Source organism: Vanellus vanellus (assembly GCF_965231255.1).
Source record: "Vanellus vanellus genome assembly, chromosome: 13".
NCBI lineage: Eukaryota > Metazoa > Chordata > Aves > Charadriiformes > Charadriidae > Vanellus > Vanellus vanellus.
The window spans coordinates 12,413,491-12,428,998 of NC_138918.1; the positions used below are offsets into that span (position 1 = coordinate 12,413,491).

A 15,508-nucleotide genomic window follows, 5' to 3' on the forward strand; every position below is an offset into this window, starting at 1 on the left:
TCCAGGGATTCCCCTGTTGTCTGGGATTCTGATACTGAAAAGCAGCAGAATTTATGCAGCCTCGGAGAGAAGGGTTGTTTGAATATTTCTGGGGAAAAAATATGAAAACATTTATTTTGCATTAGATAATCACTGGTATTTAATCTCCAGTCTTCACTTGCATACAGATGTGAAGATTTGCTTATGTATTCATGTTTTAGCAATTTTGCTTATAAATAACAAAAAGTAATTGGAATAATTAACCAGATTGCCCAGCAAAGGCTCAATTAAAGATGTAGGTGATGAAATACAGCTTCTATTTCTCAATCAGCGGATGGCTGGCTATATTAACTTTTCTCATTAGTCAGCAAAGCCTCTAGGGTATTGAAAAGTACAATTGATGTAAATAAATTAATAGCTCAAAGCCCAACGAGCCACTCAGAAGTGTACAGAATTCGTGGGGCACTCATTACACTCAGATCCCAAACCTTCAGAAAACAGATCAGATCAACCATACTGAGAAGGACCCAGTAGGATCACTCACACTAAAGCTCCAGTTTCCACTGGTGGTCAGTTGTCAAACAGGAACTGCCTCAAAAATTACCTAATCTTTTGGTGCATGCTGCTAAGAGCTGTCCTTTCTCTCTAAATTAAGATCATTAAGTGGTAAAAGACCTGTTCATTACTGCAGTTCTCTCTGAAGCAAGCCTCCAGCAAGCCAAGCAGCTGGGACTCTCTTCACAAGGTGAGCCTAAGCACAAAGCAAGCCATGCATTTTAGAAACAGAATCCTCTCATTAGAAAACTAAGACACACAGAATTGCAAGCTGCAAGCAGAATGACCTACAGTCCATTTAATTTGCTGATTGTGTCTCAATTATAAAAAAAACTAGCACTGTTCATGGACAAACAGCTTCTTGTTCCACAGGTATTAAAACATTCATAAAGACATCTAGTCAGGCCATCTAGTGATCCACAGTCAGCACTACTAGACTAATGAGAGCATTAATAACTTAAGGAAAGCAACAGTCAGACATAAAGTGTTGGAAAGTGGCTCTGTCTCCCACAGAAATGAAAAGAGATCCTAATGACAGACATACTGTAGTTACTGAGAACATAAGATGTCAACTCTGACACTGGTCTCACTTCCAGAGCAGTACTGCTGCAAAACTGCCACAAGAAAAGTTAGTGCTTTTTTTTTTTTTTCTTCACATCCAAAATGTTAGACACCAACACATTTGGCAAGCCCAGTCCCAGCTGCAACCCAGTGCCCATGTTTCCCTTGCTTCATGACCACATGGGCCAGGTAAGTTGGCAGAACAGGTCAGACGGCCTCAGCTGCGAAGATGAGAGAGGTGGAAATGATTTTGACTTTCATAGTCACTACATCAGACTTGAGAGCTTGTGAGGCAGCCAGTTGTGTCCTAGTCTGCTCCCAGTTGACAGACACAGCACTACATGGCCTCAAAGACATCTGAAACACGGGCAGTGATCCTACAATTGGCAACATCAGGAAGGGCTTCTTACTTCTGGAGCTCTGCAGAGGGAGCCAGCCTGCTTGTTTCTTGACACTATGCAAAAATCTCCTTGCCTTCACAGGAGAGAAAGATACCCCAGAGCAGAGCTGCCCTGCCCCTCCAAGGAGGGGAAGTCCCTAACCGTGCTTATCAAGAGTCTCAGAGGGGTGCCCCACTCCTACCCTGAGTGTTCCTTCCAGCCTTTCACTCTCAGAGCTGGCTGCACACTACCTCCTCAGCTGGTCAAACTGCGGAGCTGGGCAACTACTGGAAAAGGGCTAGTTTTATGGATTTATGCAGCATCTTTGCAAAAGGTTAACTGCACCATCATTCACAGCTTTTACTAGAAAATGCCATTACTGCCTTCAGTATAAGACTAAATGGGCTGAACTATTATATCTTTTTGCAACAACTTAATTTTAAACCAGCGTGCGTTTTTTTTAAACACTTGCTTCAGATAGACTTGAAAACAATGGTCCTCCATTCATCCTTTAGCAGCAGCACTTTTTCCAGCTCCTGGCATGAGACAATTCTGATTCAGTGTCTGGCAGATCCTGCAGCCAAACCAGAAGGGTAATACCTTGCACTGCTAACGGACTGTACAAGGGGCAGGGTGCTGGTGAAACTGGCCCATCAATTCCATATCTCTGCTTAAGCAAACAGATTTCCAGCATACAGAGCTGTGGAGGCTGGGAAAGAAGGAGAGATGAATAGCGCATTCCCACAAGGCTAGAACTCCACTGACCACAGAACTCATGACTGCAACAAACTACAGACTGAAGAACAAATGGATAAAGACCAATGGCTAATCTCAGCCCTGACTTAATTATCCTGAATTAATCTGCTCACACCAACTATGAATTAAGATAGCTTTCAAACCTCTAAAGAAAAAATGGAAGTTGCCTTGATGTAGTATATTTAACTCTGAGAAACCCTGGAAGTGTCTGTACTAAAAAGACTCTGAATAAGAGGCAAATTTGGAATGTGATATTCAAAGGCTCTTAGCAAAAATCTTCACCTGTAAGAGCTGCTCTTACTTAAAAACCCTCTGCTAATCTTTCACCTTGAAGATTCAACAGTGAGTGACAAACTGACTGCAAAGTGAATGGACCAGAAACCCAGATTCCTCATCGCTAATAACTACAGTGATATTCCCAACACTTGGCTGCACTTCCACTTGAGCTCATTCCTTTATCAGAGCTATGATTTGGAAAGTAGTAATACTCAACCTGTTTGAAATATATTTTGGTTTAGGGAAAAAAAATTAATTTCATTTTATGTTTTGATGGCCCCTTTTCTTTTATGTCTATGATGTCAGAGGATTAAATCTCGTGTTCAAGATTTTACTTAGATGGACTTTGGAAGATAAAGCATCTATGTGGGAATGCTTCAGTGGATAGTATAGCAGCTACAAAATATCCTGGAGGGTCCCAGATAACAGAATCATTTCACACCAGACCCAGGTGGGAAACATAACAAAACAAAACAAAAAAAGCAAAACAAAAAAAAAAGCAGTTTGAATCACATTCAGACTCCTCTGAAAACAGAGTTTCTCTTCAGTCTCAGCACAGAAGTGGCTCTGGCAAAGCCTTTAAAATTCCACCATCCCCAGAAGAGAAGGATGCAGCATCTTTGCAATAAAGACTGGCCTGCTAGTTAACCTTCTCCTGAGATTCTCCCTTTTACCTTCATTAACTGTTTAAAAAAAAGTATTCTTAAAAAATTTTTTGTAACCCTCCCCAGTAAAAACTATAATTGTAAAATATATATATTTTCTCAGTCTTTTAAAGATCAAGATTTCTGTTAAATTTTTCCAAGACAGTTGAGTTTGTATGTTCAAATATCCACTGCTGTGTTGGAGATGAAGGATTGCAGCTATTCATAAAGATCTTTCGGTCACTCTCACTGCAGTCCATACAGCTGCTGCTTACTGGATGGTAGAGAGTCTTGTCCTGGAGAAGAGAAATTTGATGTGAGGTTGCTAAGCAGAGAAGCAAAGCTATTTTAAAACCAACAGAAAGAAGTCTTAAAAACCAAGGCAAGCTATTTTGTCACGTGGATGTATCTGAAGTTGTTCACACTTAACTAGTTGGCAAGCATCAGGGTCCATTCCTGCAAGGGTCCCTTGCCACAGCATCCAGGCCAACCCTCACATCTGCCCCGGGAAGCTCTAAAGCTGTGTCTGAAGCCAGGTCTCCAGCCTACAGGCTCACATCCTGCTGTAGTCACTCAGCAGCACTGTGCAAGCAGATTTCAAGAACTAGGATAGGGCATTTAGTCAAGAATTTACTTACCTGTCGGCCACAAAAGCATTGCTTTAGTAGGAGGATGAATAAATCCTTACCTACTTTTGGCATGATCTTCTAGTATTCAGAACAAATGAATAAACGCAAGCACACCTCTTTGCAAATGGGTTTTGCAAGGGTGTTGCAACACCTCACTGCCAGCTGTGGACAGGACTGCAAGGAGAGTGTCCTTCTGCTTAGTAAGCCCTGGAGAAGCAGTCCTCACGATTTCTAACCAGTGGAACAGGGGAGTCACATCTTTCTAATCAAGGGTAATTAATGGCACAATGACAACAGACTGTCTGCAGGTTCTCTTATCACAGCTACATGAAGAGAAGGAATAAAACATGAGTGGTGCCATTTTAAGGAAACTTAAGTGCCTACAGGCAATTTGACACCTTAAATGAGAATACGCATGTACACACACACACACACACACACTCACTTTTCGGTATCTCCAGAGCTGGTTCCCCTTCATGCCATGACAGTCATAGAGGGTCACAGGACTGCTGTGGGAAATGGCATCAAAACAAAACTTCTTGGTATGCTGAGGATCCCCAGGACGTATGTCTTCTCTCCAGCTGAATGTGAATACCTGCCAGGACAAATAGGACCCTCAGGACGGCCGGTACTGGGTACGGTACTTTCACCAGCAGAACTACGTTCCCTTCTTTGCCCACAGGGTGGGGATGGCTTCAGGGAAAGGACAATACCTTCTACAGGAAAAACTGCTTCCACCTCTGGGAACGGGGACTGCTGACTAGGGGAGTCTGTAGCAGCCACCCCACGGACTGCCACACAGCATGCTAAATGAGACTGCTGCTGCAAACAGCCATGCTAGTTAGCTTGGGTACTAATAGCAGCCTGGAATGTCTCTGCAATGCAGACATACATCATGGATTAAGTGAGCAGCTGACCAATTACAGCACTTCACAGTTAGCAAAAAAAGGCAGAGCTACAGGAGCTCTGTGTTAAAGCTGGCAGTAAATACCCGAGTCTGCCCAGGCAGCCCGGAGTCACCTTGAGAAGAGTCTGTCCCACACCTTCTGTGACAAGAGACCAGGAGGCCCACAGCTCCCCACCCCACTCTACAGGAGTGTCAGAAGGACAATCACTAGGGCAATGCTTCCTGGTGCTCTCTTCTACTGACTCTGCAATGATGTCTCAGCACTTTTAGGTGAAATGAAAGGAAGGATACTACAGAAAAGAAGAGAAAGGGTTTTAGGTGTAGCAACCAGGCACAGCCTACCAATGCCTGACAAGGCTGTGGCTTGATGAAAGTTGCTGGATGCCAGCACAGGTGGCGTGGAGATCCCTGAGCCACAGGGACTGGACCACAGAACAGGCGATGGAAGTACCACCACATGCATGCTCTGTTCCTTGCACTGCCCCTGTGGCATTTGCGTTTGGCCACAGCTTGAGACAGTAGTGTGGTCAAGCTGCATCTCCGGTCTGATGATCACAGCTTGGCTTATGACATGTTTTAAGCATTGTAGGACTGAATCCCACAAAAGATGAACTTGTTTAAATGCAGGCACTGCTGTCAAGCTTTTGCTTTCTGCTTTGACAAGGACAGCATCTCTGGCAAGGGTACAAGTGTGACCGGCACTAGCTGACATGGTTCTGCAGGGCTACTAGCCAGCACACCTCTCTCTCAGTGCCCATGGGGAAGGGCTGTTCTGGGGGCTCTTTCTGGAGCCAGGTGGAGGAACAGAGCAGGGTGCTACTATTTGAAGCAGTGTGCCCAAAATACTTTTGCACAAAGAAGCTGCTTTGTTTCTGTCTCTCTTTTAAACCTCCCTTGGGAGAGAAATTACCACAATCATTTAGTTTCAATGCTACGCAGAAGTTCAAAACACATTATCCTCCTAAACATAAGCCAACACTAATTGTTCAAGACTCTCCTGACTCAACAGAAGCTTAGTTTTAGACTGTGTCTGAGTAAATTGATTTCGTTTCCAGTATTCATGCATCAAAATTGATATGCAACAACCCTCTGTCTCCTACTACTGAAGCCATTCCCCTGAAGAGTTATGCATGGCTCTGTAATAGAGGCATTGTTTTCTTGATCTTTTCTCAGCTCAGCTGCTACAATTTAGACAAACTAATATTTCCTTCCCTTCCGTTACAATAAAGCTGTCGTTTCTGGCACCTTATATGTCGAGAGGGTGAATCTATAGCCTGGCCGGTTTCATCTCTCTCCAGCAATGGTTGGGTGTTTATAATGCATTTGCCTCTTGTCAGAAGGATGATAGTAAGCAGTGATTGAATGCTCCTGCAAGTTCATTAATATGCATGATGCTCCTCTATCACTTCTTTCAGCACAACCTTTGAAGTTAATATTCACTTTGTTACATATTACAGCTGCCTTGTTACTGTTTTTTTTATTATTATTTTGGCATATGGTTTTCTTGTGCTTTCTTTTGTTCACTCTGAGAACTTCAAAGCAGAGGTAAAAGCTCTGCACAAAGTCTGCCGGGCTCCAGGCCCTGCCACAAGCACAAGCCACATCCTGCTACAAGCCCATCAAGTATAATTAGCACGTGAGCCTTGGGGTGCACAGCACCCTCTGTTCACCTGACAGAGTTCTGCAATGATCTTCCTTCGCAAACATTTGTTCTTGTAACTTCTCCCTCCCCAAATTTATTTAGGGGCTGATGATTTATCAGAGGGACTGTTACCTGCACGTTGTTCCATGCTGCCTCTCCTCTGTCCTTCACGCAGTTTTCCAGCCTCAGTGGTGATCCCAGGGCTCCGTGCTTAGTATCCACACACAGTCCAGTTCCTACATTGCGTATCTGAAATAGTAAATTAGTGACTGAATCTCCTACTCTTACCAAGTGACAGGAAAGAAGGCTTAAATTGCTTTAAATAGTAGCAGTATTTGTATGAAGAGAGTTTTAAGATTCCTCACTTAACTATGTATCTGAGCTGGCAGATAACAGCTAGAAGAAAGCATAGGAACTCAAAATGGGACCCATCGCCAGCTGTACAATAACCTCCAGGACACAGCAAAACCCATTAGCTACTGGACTGCAGAGTTCACTATGTTCCTGTGTGTAACAGTCCACGACTTCACTCCTGGGATGATTCTTTTCCCAGAACACAGCTGACTTGCAAGAACAGGGGTGGTTTTCCCAGCTTTAAGATGGGAAAGCTAAGGAGCTCAACACAGTTGTGCAACCCTTTTGAAATACAAGATCCCTACTATTGCTCAGCTGCTGCCTCTCTCTCATCCTCCCTGTTGGCATGTTCTGCCTTCTACTAAATAAACAACATGCAGAACAAGCCAAGACTCTATTCTCTTTGTTGCTGTGCACTAATAGAAATGTCTGCCTAACTGCTGCCTTTGATCAGGCCAATATAATGGTAGAGAGTTCTGGTCTTTGAAACATATCAAGCAGGATCTTTAAACACTCGCTTGCCACTTTACTCACAGCAAAACAGTACCAGAGCACATGGGTAAGGCAACTTTAAAAAACCAAACCGCAGCCTGTTTGTCCACTGCAGGTTTCAGAGCACAAACTTGCCTCTCCCCATGCAGCTGCTGGAGGCTCCACTGGTGGGTAAAACTTTGGCAAGTCCCACGCGACCTCGTTCATGAACCACTTGAAGCTTTTGCAGTTGAGGTTGTTGCGAAGTTCCTTCTGAGCTGCGACGTCCCCTGCAGAAAGATGCCGGTACTCTGGTCTGCGCTGGTATATGTACTCTGCATATTCGTCCATCCACACCTCAGCCACCCGCTTCAAGTTCTGTGTGGGTAACAGCCACATGTGAAAATGAGAGGGAAAAACACCTGAGAACACTCTGCACAAACTACTGACATTAGCATTCAAAACAGCTCCCATGTTTTTGCTCAGAAAGGATTTTCATTCACATCCACTCTTTCTCTCCAGCTTCAGGACGAAGATTATTTTTATTATTCTCTAGTTCCAAGGGACTTTTAGAAAGATATTTTCAGTTGAGGTCAAGAGTCCTGGCACTTGGCCGTTATATCTAGCTCCTTGTGGCTAAGAAAAACAACATTAATCAAAAGTTGTTTTTTTTTTTTTTTTCTCTTTTTCTGTGAAGAAGCTAGTCAGAAAATGATGCTGGTAAATACCACTGGACATTCAAAGGTCCCTGACAAAAAGCTGCTTTCTTAAATCCTTCTTATTGCATCTTTTATATCCATCTAGGAATGGGATTTGCAGTACTCTCTCTTCTGGAAAGTTTCAGTTCGCAATATTCTTTCTTACCACTATTTTTCCATTTTCTTGGGTAAAAAGCTGTTTAAAAGAAACTGAGATACCGCAGGAATATGGAACTTTCAGGTGATGACCCTTCAGAATAGAAGCAAAGGGTTTACCTCCTGGCAGCAGTATATTTCACGTCTCACTGCAAAGCTTAATCCACTGTGCAATTCCAAGACAGCAGTGAAGACTACCCTCTCAAGATACCCGCCCTTCTGCTTGCCACAACACACTCAAGAGACCGTTGGACCTTGGACTGTTCTCTGGCAACATCAGGTACATTCTTGGTGCCACACAGTAACGTGCCACGTGCAGTCATGACTTCAGTAACCCAGCAGCACTGCCCATCTTGCATGAAGGTGTTCAGTCCAGCAGTGGTCATTTACTACCAAAAAAATTAGGATGTTAAGAAGGACCAGCATGCTGACCCTGTCCCAAATGCAGCCTATGCACAACAAGAGCACGTGCTCATCTCAAGGTGACTGTACGATCTTAGATGCCAAGAAACAGCCTTTCCTACACCTGTCTGCTATCTCCTTCCAGCACTGTGGAAGTATACAAGAGCCAAATACTGAACGAAAAGAAATATAGCTTCTTCCTGTAGAGACAGCACAGACAGGAGAGCACTCTACTGCTCTGACAGGTCACTGCTGGGCTGAGTAATAAATCCAGATCCGTAACTAGGGTGATGCTATTAAACTGGGAAACACTTTAACACTTGCAAGCCGTAAGACTGCAGAACAGCAGGGTACTTTTTTGTGTTTTTAAGTTTTTCAGCCTTCCTGCTCCTATGATTTTTCTTCTCCCACCAGAGGGCAATGCAATCCCTTCTCAATTTGGAAATTAACTGGAGAAAGCTAGTGCGTGATAGACAAAAACTCTTTCCTGTTTGGACTACAGTAGATTAAGAAATAAGATGGCACAGAACGTTCCATTGTGGAAAATTACAGCTTGCCCATGCAGTGGTCTGTGATGCTTGAAGTTGAGAGGTCTTTCAATCACCAAAACACAATCATCATGGTGAAGCCTGCTGCTCTTGGAGAGCACAACTATAAAATGACTGAAGTATTATACAAATACAGCCATATCTTGTTTTTATGGGTGATTCCATAGCCAGTGCCTGATTGCAAAGTCCCTTCCCCACACCTGGTAATGGCCGGTGTCTAGAGCATGGCAGCTGTCTGCACATGAGTCTGCAGCTCCCCTAGGCTCTCGGCCCCTTGTGCTATGCAGCCACCACTGCAAAACTGCTCCATTTGACCACCATACAAGTACAATTTACGGACTACAAAGTCTACATTTGCCTCCCACTGTGGGGTGAGAGGAGACAACAGCACAGTCACATTGCAGTCAGACATATGTTGTGGGGAATGCCATTGCCACTTACTCTTGCCAGGCTGACTCCTGTTGGAACCTTGTATGGAACATATTTTCTGTAGATATGACCAACTCTAGAGCAAGGGATGTCCTCCATGCGACCCCCACACATCCATACCTGTGGAACAGCAGAGATACAGATTCATTCTTGGTTATACAGAGAAAAATGAAGAAGAAAAAAATAAGACAGACTTTCAAGTCATGAAAAAGCTTAACCCAGATTTTTTAGTTTAAAGTACACTTTATCCCAAATATCCTGCCCTCCTTGCCTTAGTCTCAAATCCTATAACTACCCGCTTAGAGCCGTGCGGCAAGCCTTGATTTAACACAAGTGCTATCAAGCCCAACGGCTAAACAGTTCAATTTTGCATTACTTAGAGAAAAGAACAGGAAAAAAATAATAAATCCAAGCACCCAGAGAACAGCACACAGCACACTTTGAATTGATATATGTTCTTACAGCAATAGTAACCACAATAGTTAAAACCGGACTGCCATATAAGACCTGGGTGTAGGTTGTGTAAGGTCGCTGTAAAAGGGAGGCCATCTCTATAGTACAGATCATGTGTTAGACAAAACACTCCAGGGAATTCATGAGCCTGTTCAAGTGCCAGGAACCAGAAGAAAATGCTACTTTTTCCTATGGTTATCACTGCTCTCATATGGTTTCATTGCTGACATGCACCCATTGCTTTTGCAGCCTTACAATTAAGTAGAAATCCCTGCCTGGTGAAAACACAATTAGCTTTAAAAAAGCCCTCAGAAAGTCACTGGAACACACTACTAATTGAAGACAACTACCTTGATGCTTGCTTAACGTCTAGATTAGGTCCAGAAGTTTCTTTCCCCATCTGGGAAGATTTCACTCTGTGCCAACACTCTGCAACAACTTTCTTTTATTCCTTATTCATAGCATGGATGTTATAATTTTGTCCAAGTGAAACCAAAGGAGATGTTTTCTGAACCAACCTATCTATTTCATTTGGTTTAAGAAATATATTCATATGTGCGTTCTAGATATACGTAATCAATACTTAAAGAAAAAGTACCCCTCAGTATGTAAGACAAATGACTTTCTGAATTCTCGAAGCACGACAGTGTTGCCCTTCATTTTGTCCCCAAATCTTATGTTAATGCCCCGAAGGCAGCGATATTTAAGAAGGTTCGCTGGTGCTGCAGGCTGATGCAGTGTTCTTGATCTCTCCGTTCACTGTGGCTAATTTGAGCCACTGCAGTTCACTGTACAATGAGCTTAGTCAACAGCTTCACACATAGCAGGCAATTCCATTAATATTCTACAGTGACAATATTAAATACTTAGCTCGGAAGAGAAATATTTGGCCAAGGCTGCTGCATAATTATTAGCTCTGACACTAAAGTCCTCTGGAGTTTCAGCTCTGTCTACTGGCCCTAATAATTACAGTCATTTGCTGACTGCGTATAACTTAATGGAGGTTGGTTGCTCTCAGTTAGAGGAATATTTTTCACAGGCAACTTCTAAAGTTCAAGGTACTTAATTACACGTCATTATGGTGAGAGAGACAAGAAGAAAGTTGACAAACACTCTTTCTACAGAATTTCATTCCTTTTGTCCCTGCTGAGTCTTGAGAGGCTGGTACAGAAGAGATGAAGATGAAAAAAGAAACCAGCACTCAGTTTCTGTGAAGTTTCTAGTGGAATTAGAAATGCTTCTTATTCTGTAGCTGCTGTGCTTTTTGCTGCAGTGGGCCACAGTGTGATTCCTCTGCTAGGAAATTAACAGGTAGACTGAGAAAACAAGAATTTGGGGATGTTTTGTGTTTCTATGACAGAAATGGTTTGTATAAGGCTGTAAGAGCTGCAACAGATCTGGGAACTATAAAAAAACGCAGGAACAGCTGAAGAAGCCTCAGCTGCATAGGCACACACACTCCCGAACAACCCGTATTCTTACACCGTGCACTGCACCCTGCATCATGAAAGCCCTATTGGGCTGAATGAAAACACCACCTTCTTATCCTTGCTGCCTGCTCACAGCATGCCTCACTTGCCCCGATCTCTAAGGAAAGGCCTTCAGTCAGGCCACCGTGAATACACATCTCCTCTGAAAGCGTGACTTCCCTAAGTAATGTGAGAAACAGACCCCCGCAGTCAGTACGCAGGTAGGGAGGAGAGCACTGTCCTTGCACTGCAGATCTTGTGAAGCGGTAATACAGACAGCACTTATCTAATGAGTGGTACATTGGAGAGGCAGGGGGCATGGGAAGCTAGACAGAACTGATGATATGTTGGGCCAAGAGCTCCAAGATGGTACAAGACTCCAGGCACAGAAGATGACATTACACGAACACATGTAACGATATGATAAGAAAAGCTACTTAACTGAGTTACTGAATAACTAAAATCTAAGAGCAGTTTTAAGCACTTTTTTCCTAATCATGCCTTAAAATATTTACTCCCAAATGATGCTGCAACTACCAGCGCTGCATGGAGGCAATGGAAAGCTTCCCAATTCCTGCTAGCAGAGCTCAGTGACCCTTTCAAGGTATTTTGCCAACTCAGTGCCTTTTTAACATTGTCTCATGCTGCAAGTGACAGTATGGCACTTGCAGTACAAATCTAATTTTAAAAGCATGCTTTCCATTCATTCATTGCTGCTTTGATTTATTTTATTAGTGAGCTGCTTTGTGTGGTGACAGAACTCATTACAACCTCCATAAAGACAATTACCAGTTCTTATCTATAAAACTGGTAGAAGGGGGAGAGGGAAAGAGCGTGACATGCATTGGTAAAACACAGCTAACAAAAGCATTGGAAAGCTAGAGTTAAAGGTCAGGGGAATCACATCCAAGGGTCTGTCAAGGAATAACTGCAAGCGAAGCAAACCCAAAATAGCTGCGTGCTAGCTGAGAGAATGCTTCCACTCAGTTAGTGATATTTGGTTGTTTTTAAACAAGGGTACTGTTCACAGGCATGACACCAGAACTTAGACTGTTAAAAATACAGCACACTCAAACAGCTGAAACGGCGCTGTTCTGTGGGGCAGCACCTTGTGCCTTCACAGTAACACTGACTGTCACTTACTGTGTTTTCCTTAGGCCAGGGGAGCCAGTTTCTTCTTCTTGTTTTACAGAAGGTGGAGATGGTGCCTTATCTCCCTGGCTGACATGACAGTAAACATCAGAGCCTGAACTTGACGCACTTAATTTCAATCAGCCATTTACTAGAATGCCGTAAGAACAAGAATTAAAGCTGGTCAGGCAGGCAGTACTTTAGACAATGATCTAATCAGATCTCATTAGGAGAGAACAGGAAATTTGTCTTCCTCCTCAGGCACAATTTTACCAATCTACATTTTGAGCTAGGACTCTAGCAGCTGACAGATCTGCTAGAAGTAAGAGAAAACCTGGCTACGCTGAGGTCAATGGGCATACTGCAACAGAGTTTTCTAAGGCCACAATCTCACTCTAATAATAAAACCATATACAAGGGAAGTAAAATAACAGCACCAGTGATATTACTTCCATCTTCTCAGTGGCCTGGAGAGCTGTAACTCCATATTCATAAAGCTACTCAAGACCCTTTGACTCAGCTAGTGTGCTATGAAAGCACAAGATAATACGCCACCTATTCTCTACATGGGAATGTTATGCTGATCTAATTCCCTTTCTGTTATTTCAGAAAACAACGTCACATAAGACAGCTGAACCTCTCGCAAACACACAAGACAATACTGCAGTTGGTGTGTGAACACAAATTATCTGGGTATACAAGGTTTATGATTTCCAAAGACTGCTCCATGATGAACCAATGCTTCCCAAGAGAGGGACAAAACACAAAGAAAAGAGTCAAGCCTTGAAAAGAAAGCTGCTTCTGCAAGCCATGACAGAAATAAAGATCATGGGATGGACCAATGGGGAGAAGCTGGCTGGTTGTCTGAGCACACACTGAAAGGTGGGAAGAAAAGGACACGGTGGGTAAGTCAAGGGGGTTCTCTGCACAAGAAGGTAGGTGACAGGATGAAAGCAAGGGCAACCAATAATTCAGTAAAATTGTAATCCTCTCTATGGTAAGCATCAGCTGCTGTTGCATCTGGGACTTACTGCTCTATAAAAGATTAAGGTAGCTCAAAAGCCACTGGGATCTATGTGTTTGCATAATGCCTTCTCTCACACAACATACACCAGTATGGCCCCTCCTTACTGTCTGGAGCCTTTTAAAGTAACGATAGCACTTTCCAATAATCACATTTCAGAGAGTGGAGGGGCCCACTTTCCTGCTGCTGCTTGGTGCGAAGCTACTCTGGAACCTGAACCAAGCACACAGGGTGAACAGAGGCCAAAAATTCAAGTCAGTGGTCTGAAAGTCATCTCTGCATCACCAGATAGGCAGGGAGAAAGAAGCCACCCTCTACTGCAGCTGAGAGATGTAGAATTAAGCAGCATGTTCTGGCTTAAAAAAACCCCAAATCCACACACCAAAAAAGCAGCAGAATGCCCGGCCTGTTTCAGTGTGGGCAAACGTGAGCTGTTGGAAAGTGGTGTGAGTAAGTGCCTGGAATAAGCAGTGGAGTCTCACAATCAGCACTAACTTCAGCGACACAACTAGAAATGCTGTCAGAAGTGATCCCTTGGCCGCTGCGCCCTAACTACACACCTGCCAGGAGGCCAGTGGCAAAATGTGAATCAGAAATGCGCTGCTGACAGGGGGAAAGGAGACGCATGCAATAGATAAGCAGACAGAAGCTATAGAGAACTTGGATTTATTGGAAAACATGCAACGTGTTTTATGCTATGGAAATCAGGAGAAGCAATTCCTGTTGATGCTTCGGGAAAAGGATCTGGAAAAATGCAATGATCTACAATCACCAGAGTAAGCGCAGTGGATGTTTCCCATTGCTGAAGCAGGGAGTGAAGACCATGAGTACCGCCCATCTCTTTTGCCTCCCCCTTAATTGTTATTTTCAGGGCAACTGTCGATATGGCTTGTTTGCACCAAGCCCACTGAATTTTGTGAAGGTTTTAACATCTCTAAATTACAAACCAAACATTTCTAAAACTGAAACGATCTATCATGTAGCAAGTGACATTCCGGATTCTCAATTCTTTGCTCTTAAAGTACAATGTACAATTAAAGGATTGAGAGCGGCACTGCTCAAGATCCAAGGTACAAAGTACATCAATATTTATGCCTATATAAGCCACTTTTTCCTCTTGTTTCCCCATACCCAATAAATCAGAGATGATATATTTATGGAAGAGAGGCATGAAGCAGTTTAGCAAAGATTACGTAAGCAAAACAGAACAGAAGCCACAAAAATAGTGGAAAAGAGGCAACAAATAAAACTGAGTATAGATAACTGCTATACAAAGTAGCATTTGCAGAAAGGAACAGTTTAAATGCTTCATATATACCACTCCGAATTAAATACATTACTCTCAAAGAAAATGAAGTGGTTATGTAGGCAGCAGAATGTAGGTATTTGTTGAGTATGCAGCAGCATTCAGAAAATCAGAGCTATTAAGCTGTGTTTAGAAGAGGAAAGACACATTGTCACTTTGGGTAAAGTATGCAATTTCGTTCACATCATTGCAGAAAGATACAAAAGACCAGGAAAAACTGTGGGAGAGAAGAGGTATGGAAGGGACTCCCAAAAAGAAAAAAAAAACAAACCAAACCCTCAATGCAGTCCACTGAACAGAGAAACTATGGCTGTAGAGTTAGGGGCAGCAGAAAGAAAAGGTAACAAGTGCTGTACAGAAATAGCTGTGCATGCTTGTTTACCCTTTCCCCAAAGTACAAGAATGTACTCGAAGGTCAGCATCTGGTGGTCCGCTGAGATGGAGGAGAACGGTTCTTACACCACGCAGATCTGCAGAGCAGTTTGCTTGGCGCGTTCTGCAAGCGGGGTTCATTAAAAAAAGAGGCTCATTTGAACAAGTGTAATGACTGCAACTAAAATTCAAGTTTGCAATCTTCCTGTTGCATCTGATGATGACCTGAAATAGGAAGATCCCTGACCTGTGGAAGTACTGGGGTATAGGCACCAAGCTATTCCGGATATACACAGGTGAAGAGAAGAAAGAAGCGCGTGTTTTCTGTTTGAATATGGAAAATGGATAGATGGCCTCCTTCATTTC

The 15,508-nt window shown here is 43.2% G+C and overlaps 1 protein-coding gene across 1 annotated transcript in view; it reads right to left on the reverse strand.

Moving 5' to 3' along the window:
• Positions 1-3,279: 3,279 nt before the first annotated feature.
• Positions 3,280-15,508, reverse strand: part of GALNT10 (polypeptide N-acetylgalactosaminyltransferase 10) — a gene marked incomplete at both ends in the record, with an annotated part of 84,835 nt that continues 72,606 nt past the window's right edge. The window contains 5 exons of the mRNA XM_082489859.1: positions 3,280-3,447; positions 4,226-4,375; positions 6,462-6,578; positions 7,311-7,532; positions 9,400-9,507. Of these exons, the coding sequence (XP_082345985.1) occupies positions 3,280-3,447; positions 4,226-4,375; positions 6,462-6,578; positions 7,311-7,532; positions 9,400-9,507 (765 nt within the window). The remainder of the gene's footprint in view (positions 3,448-4,225; positions 4,376-6,461; positions 6,579-7,310; positions 7,533-9,399; positions 9,508-15,508) is intronic.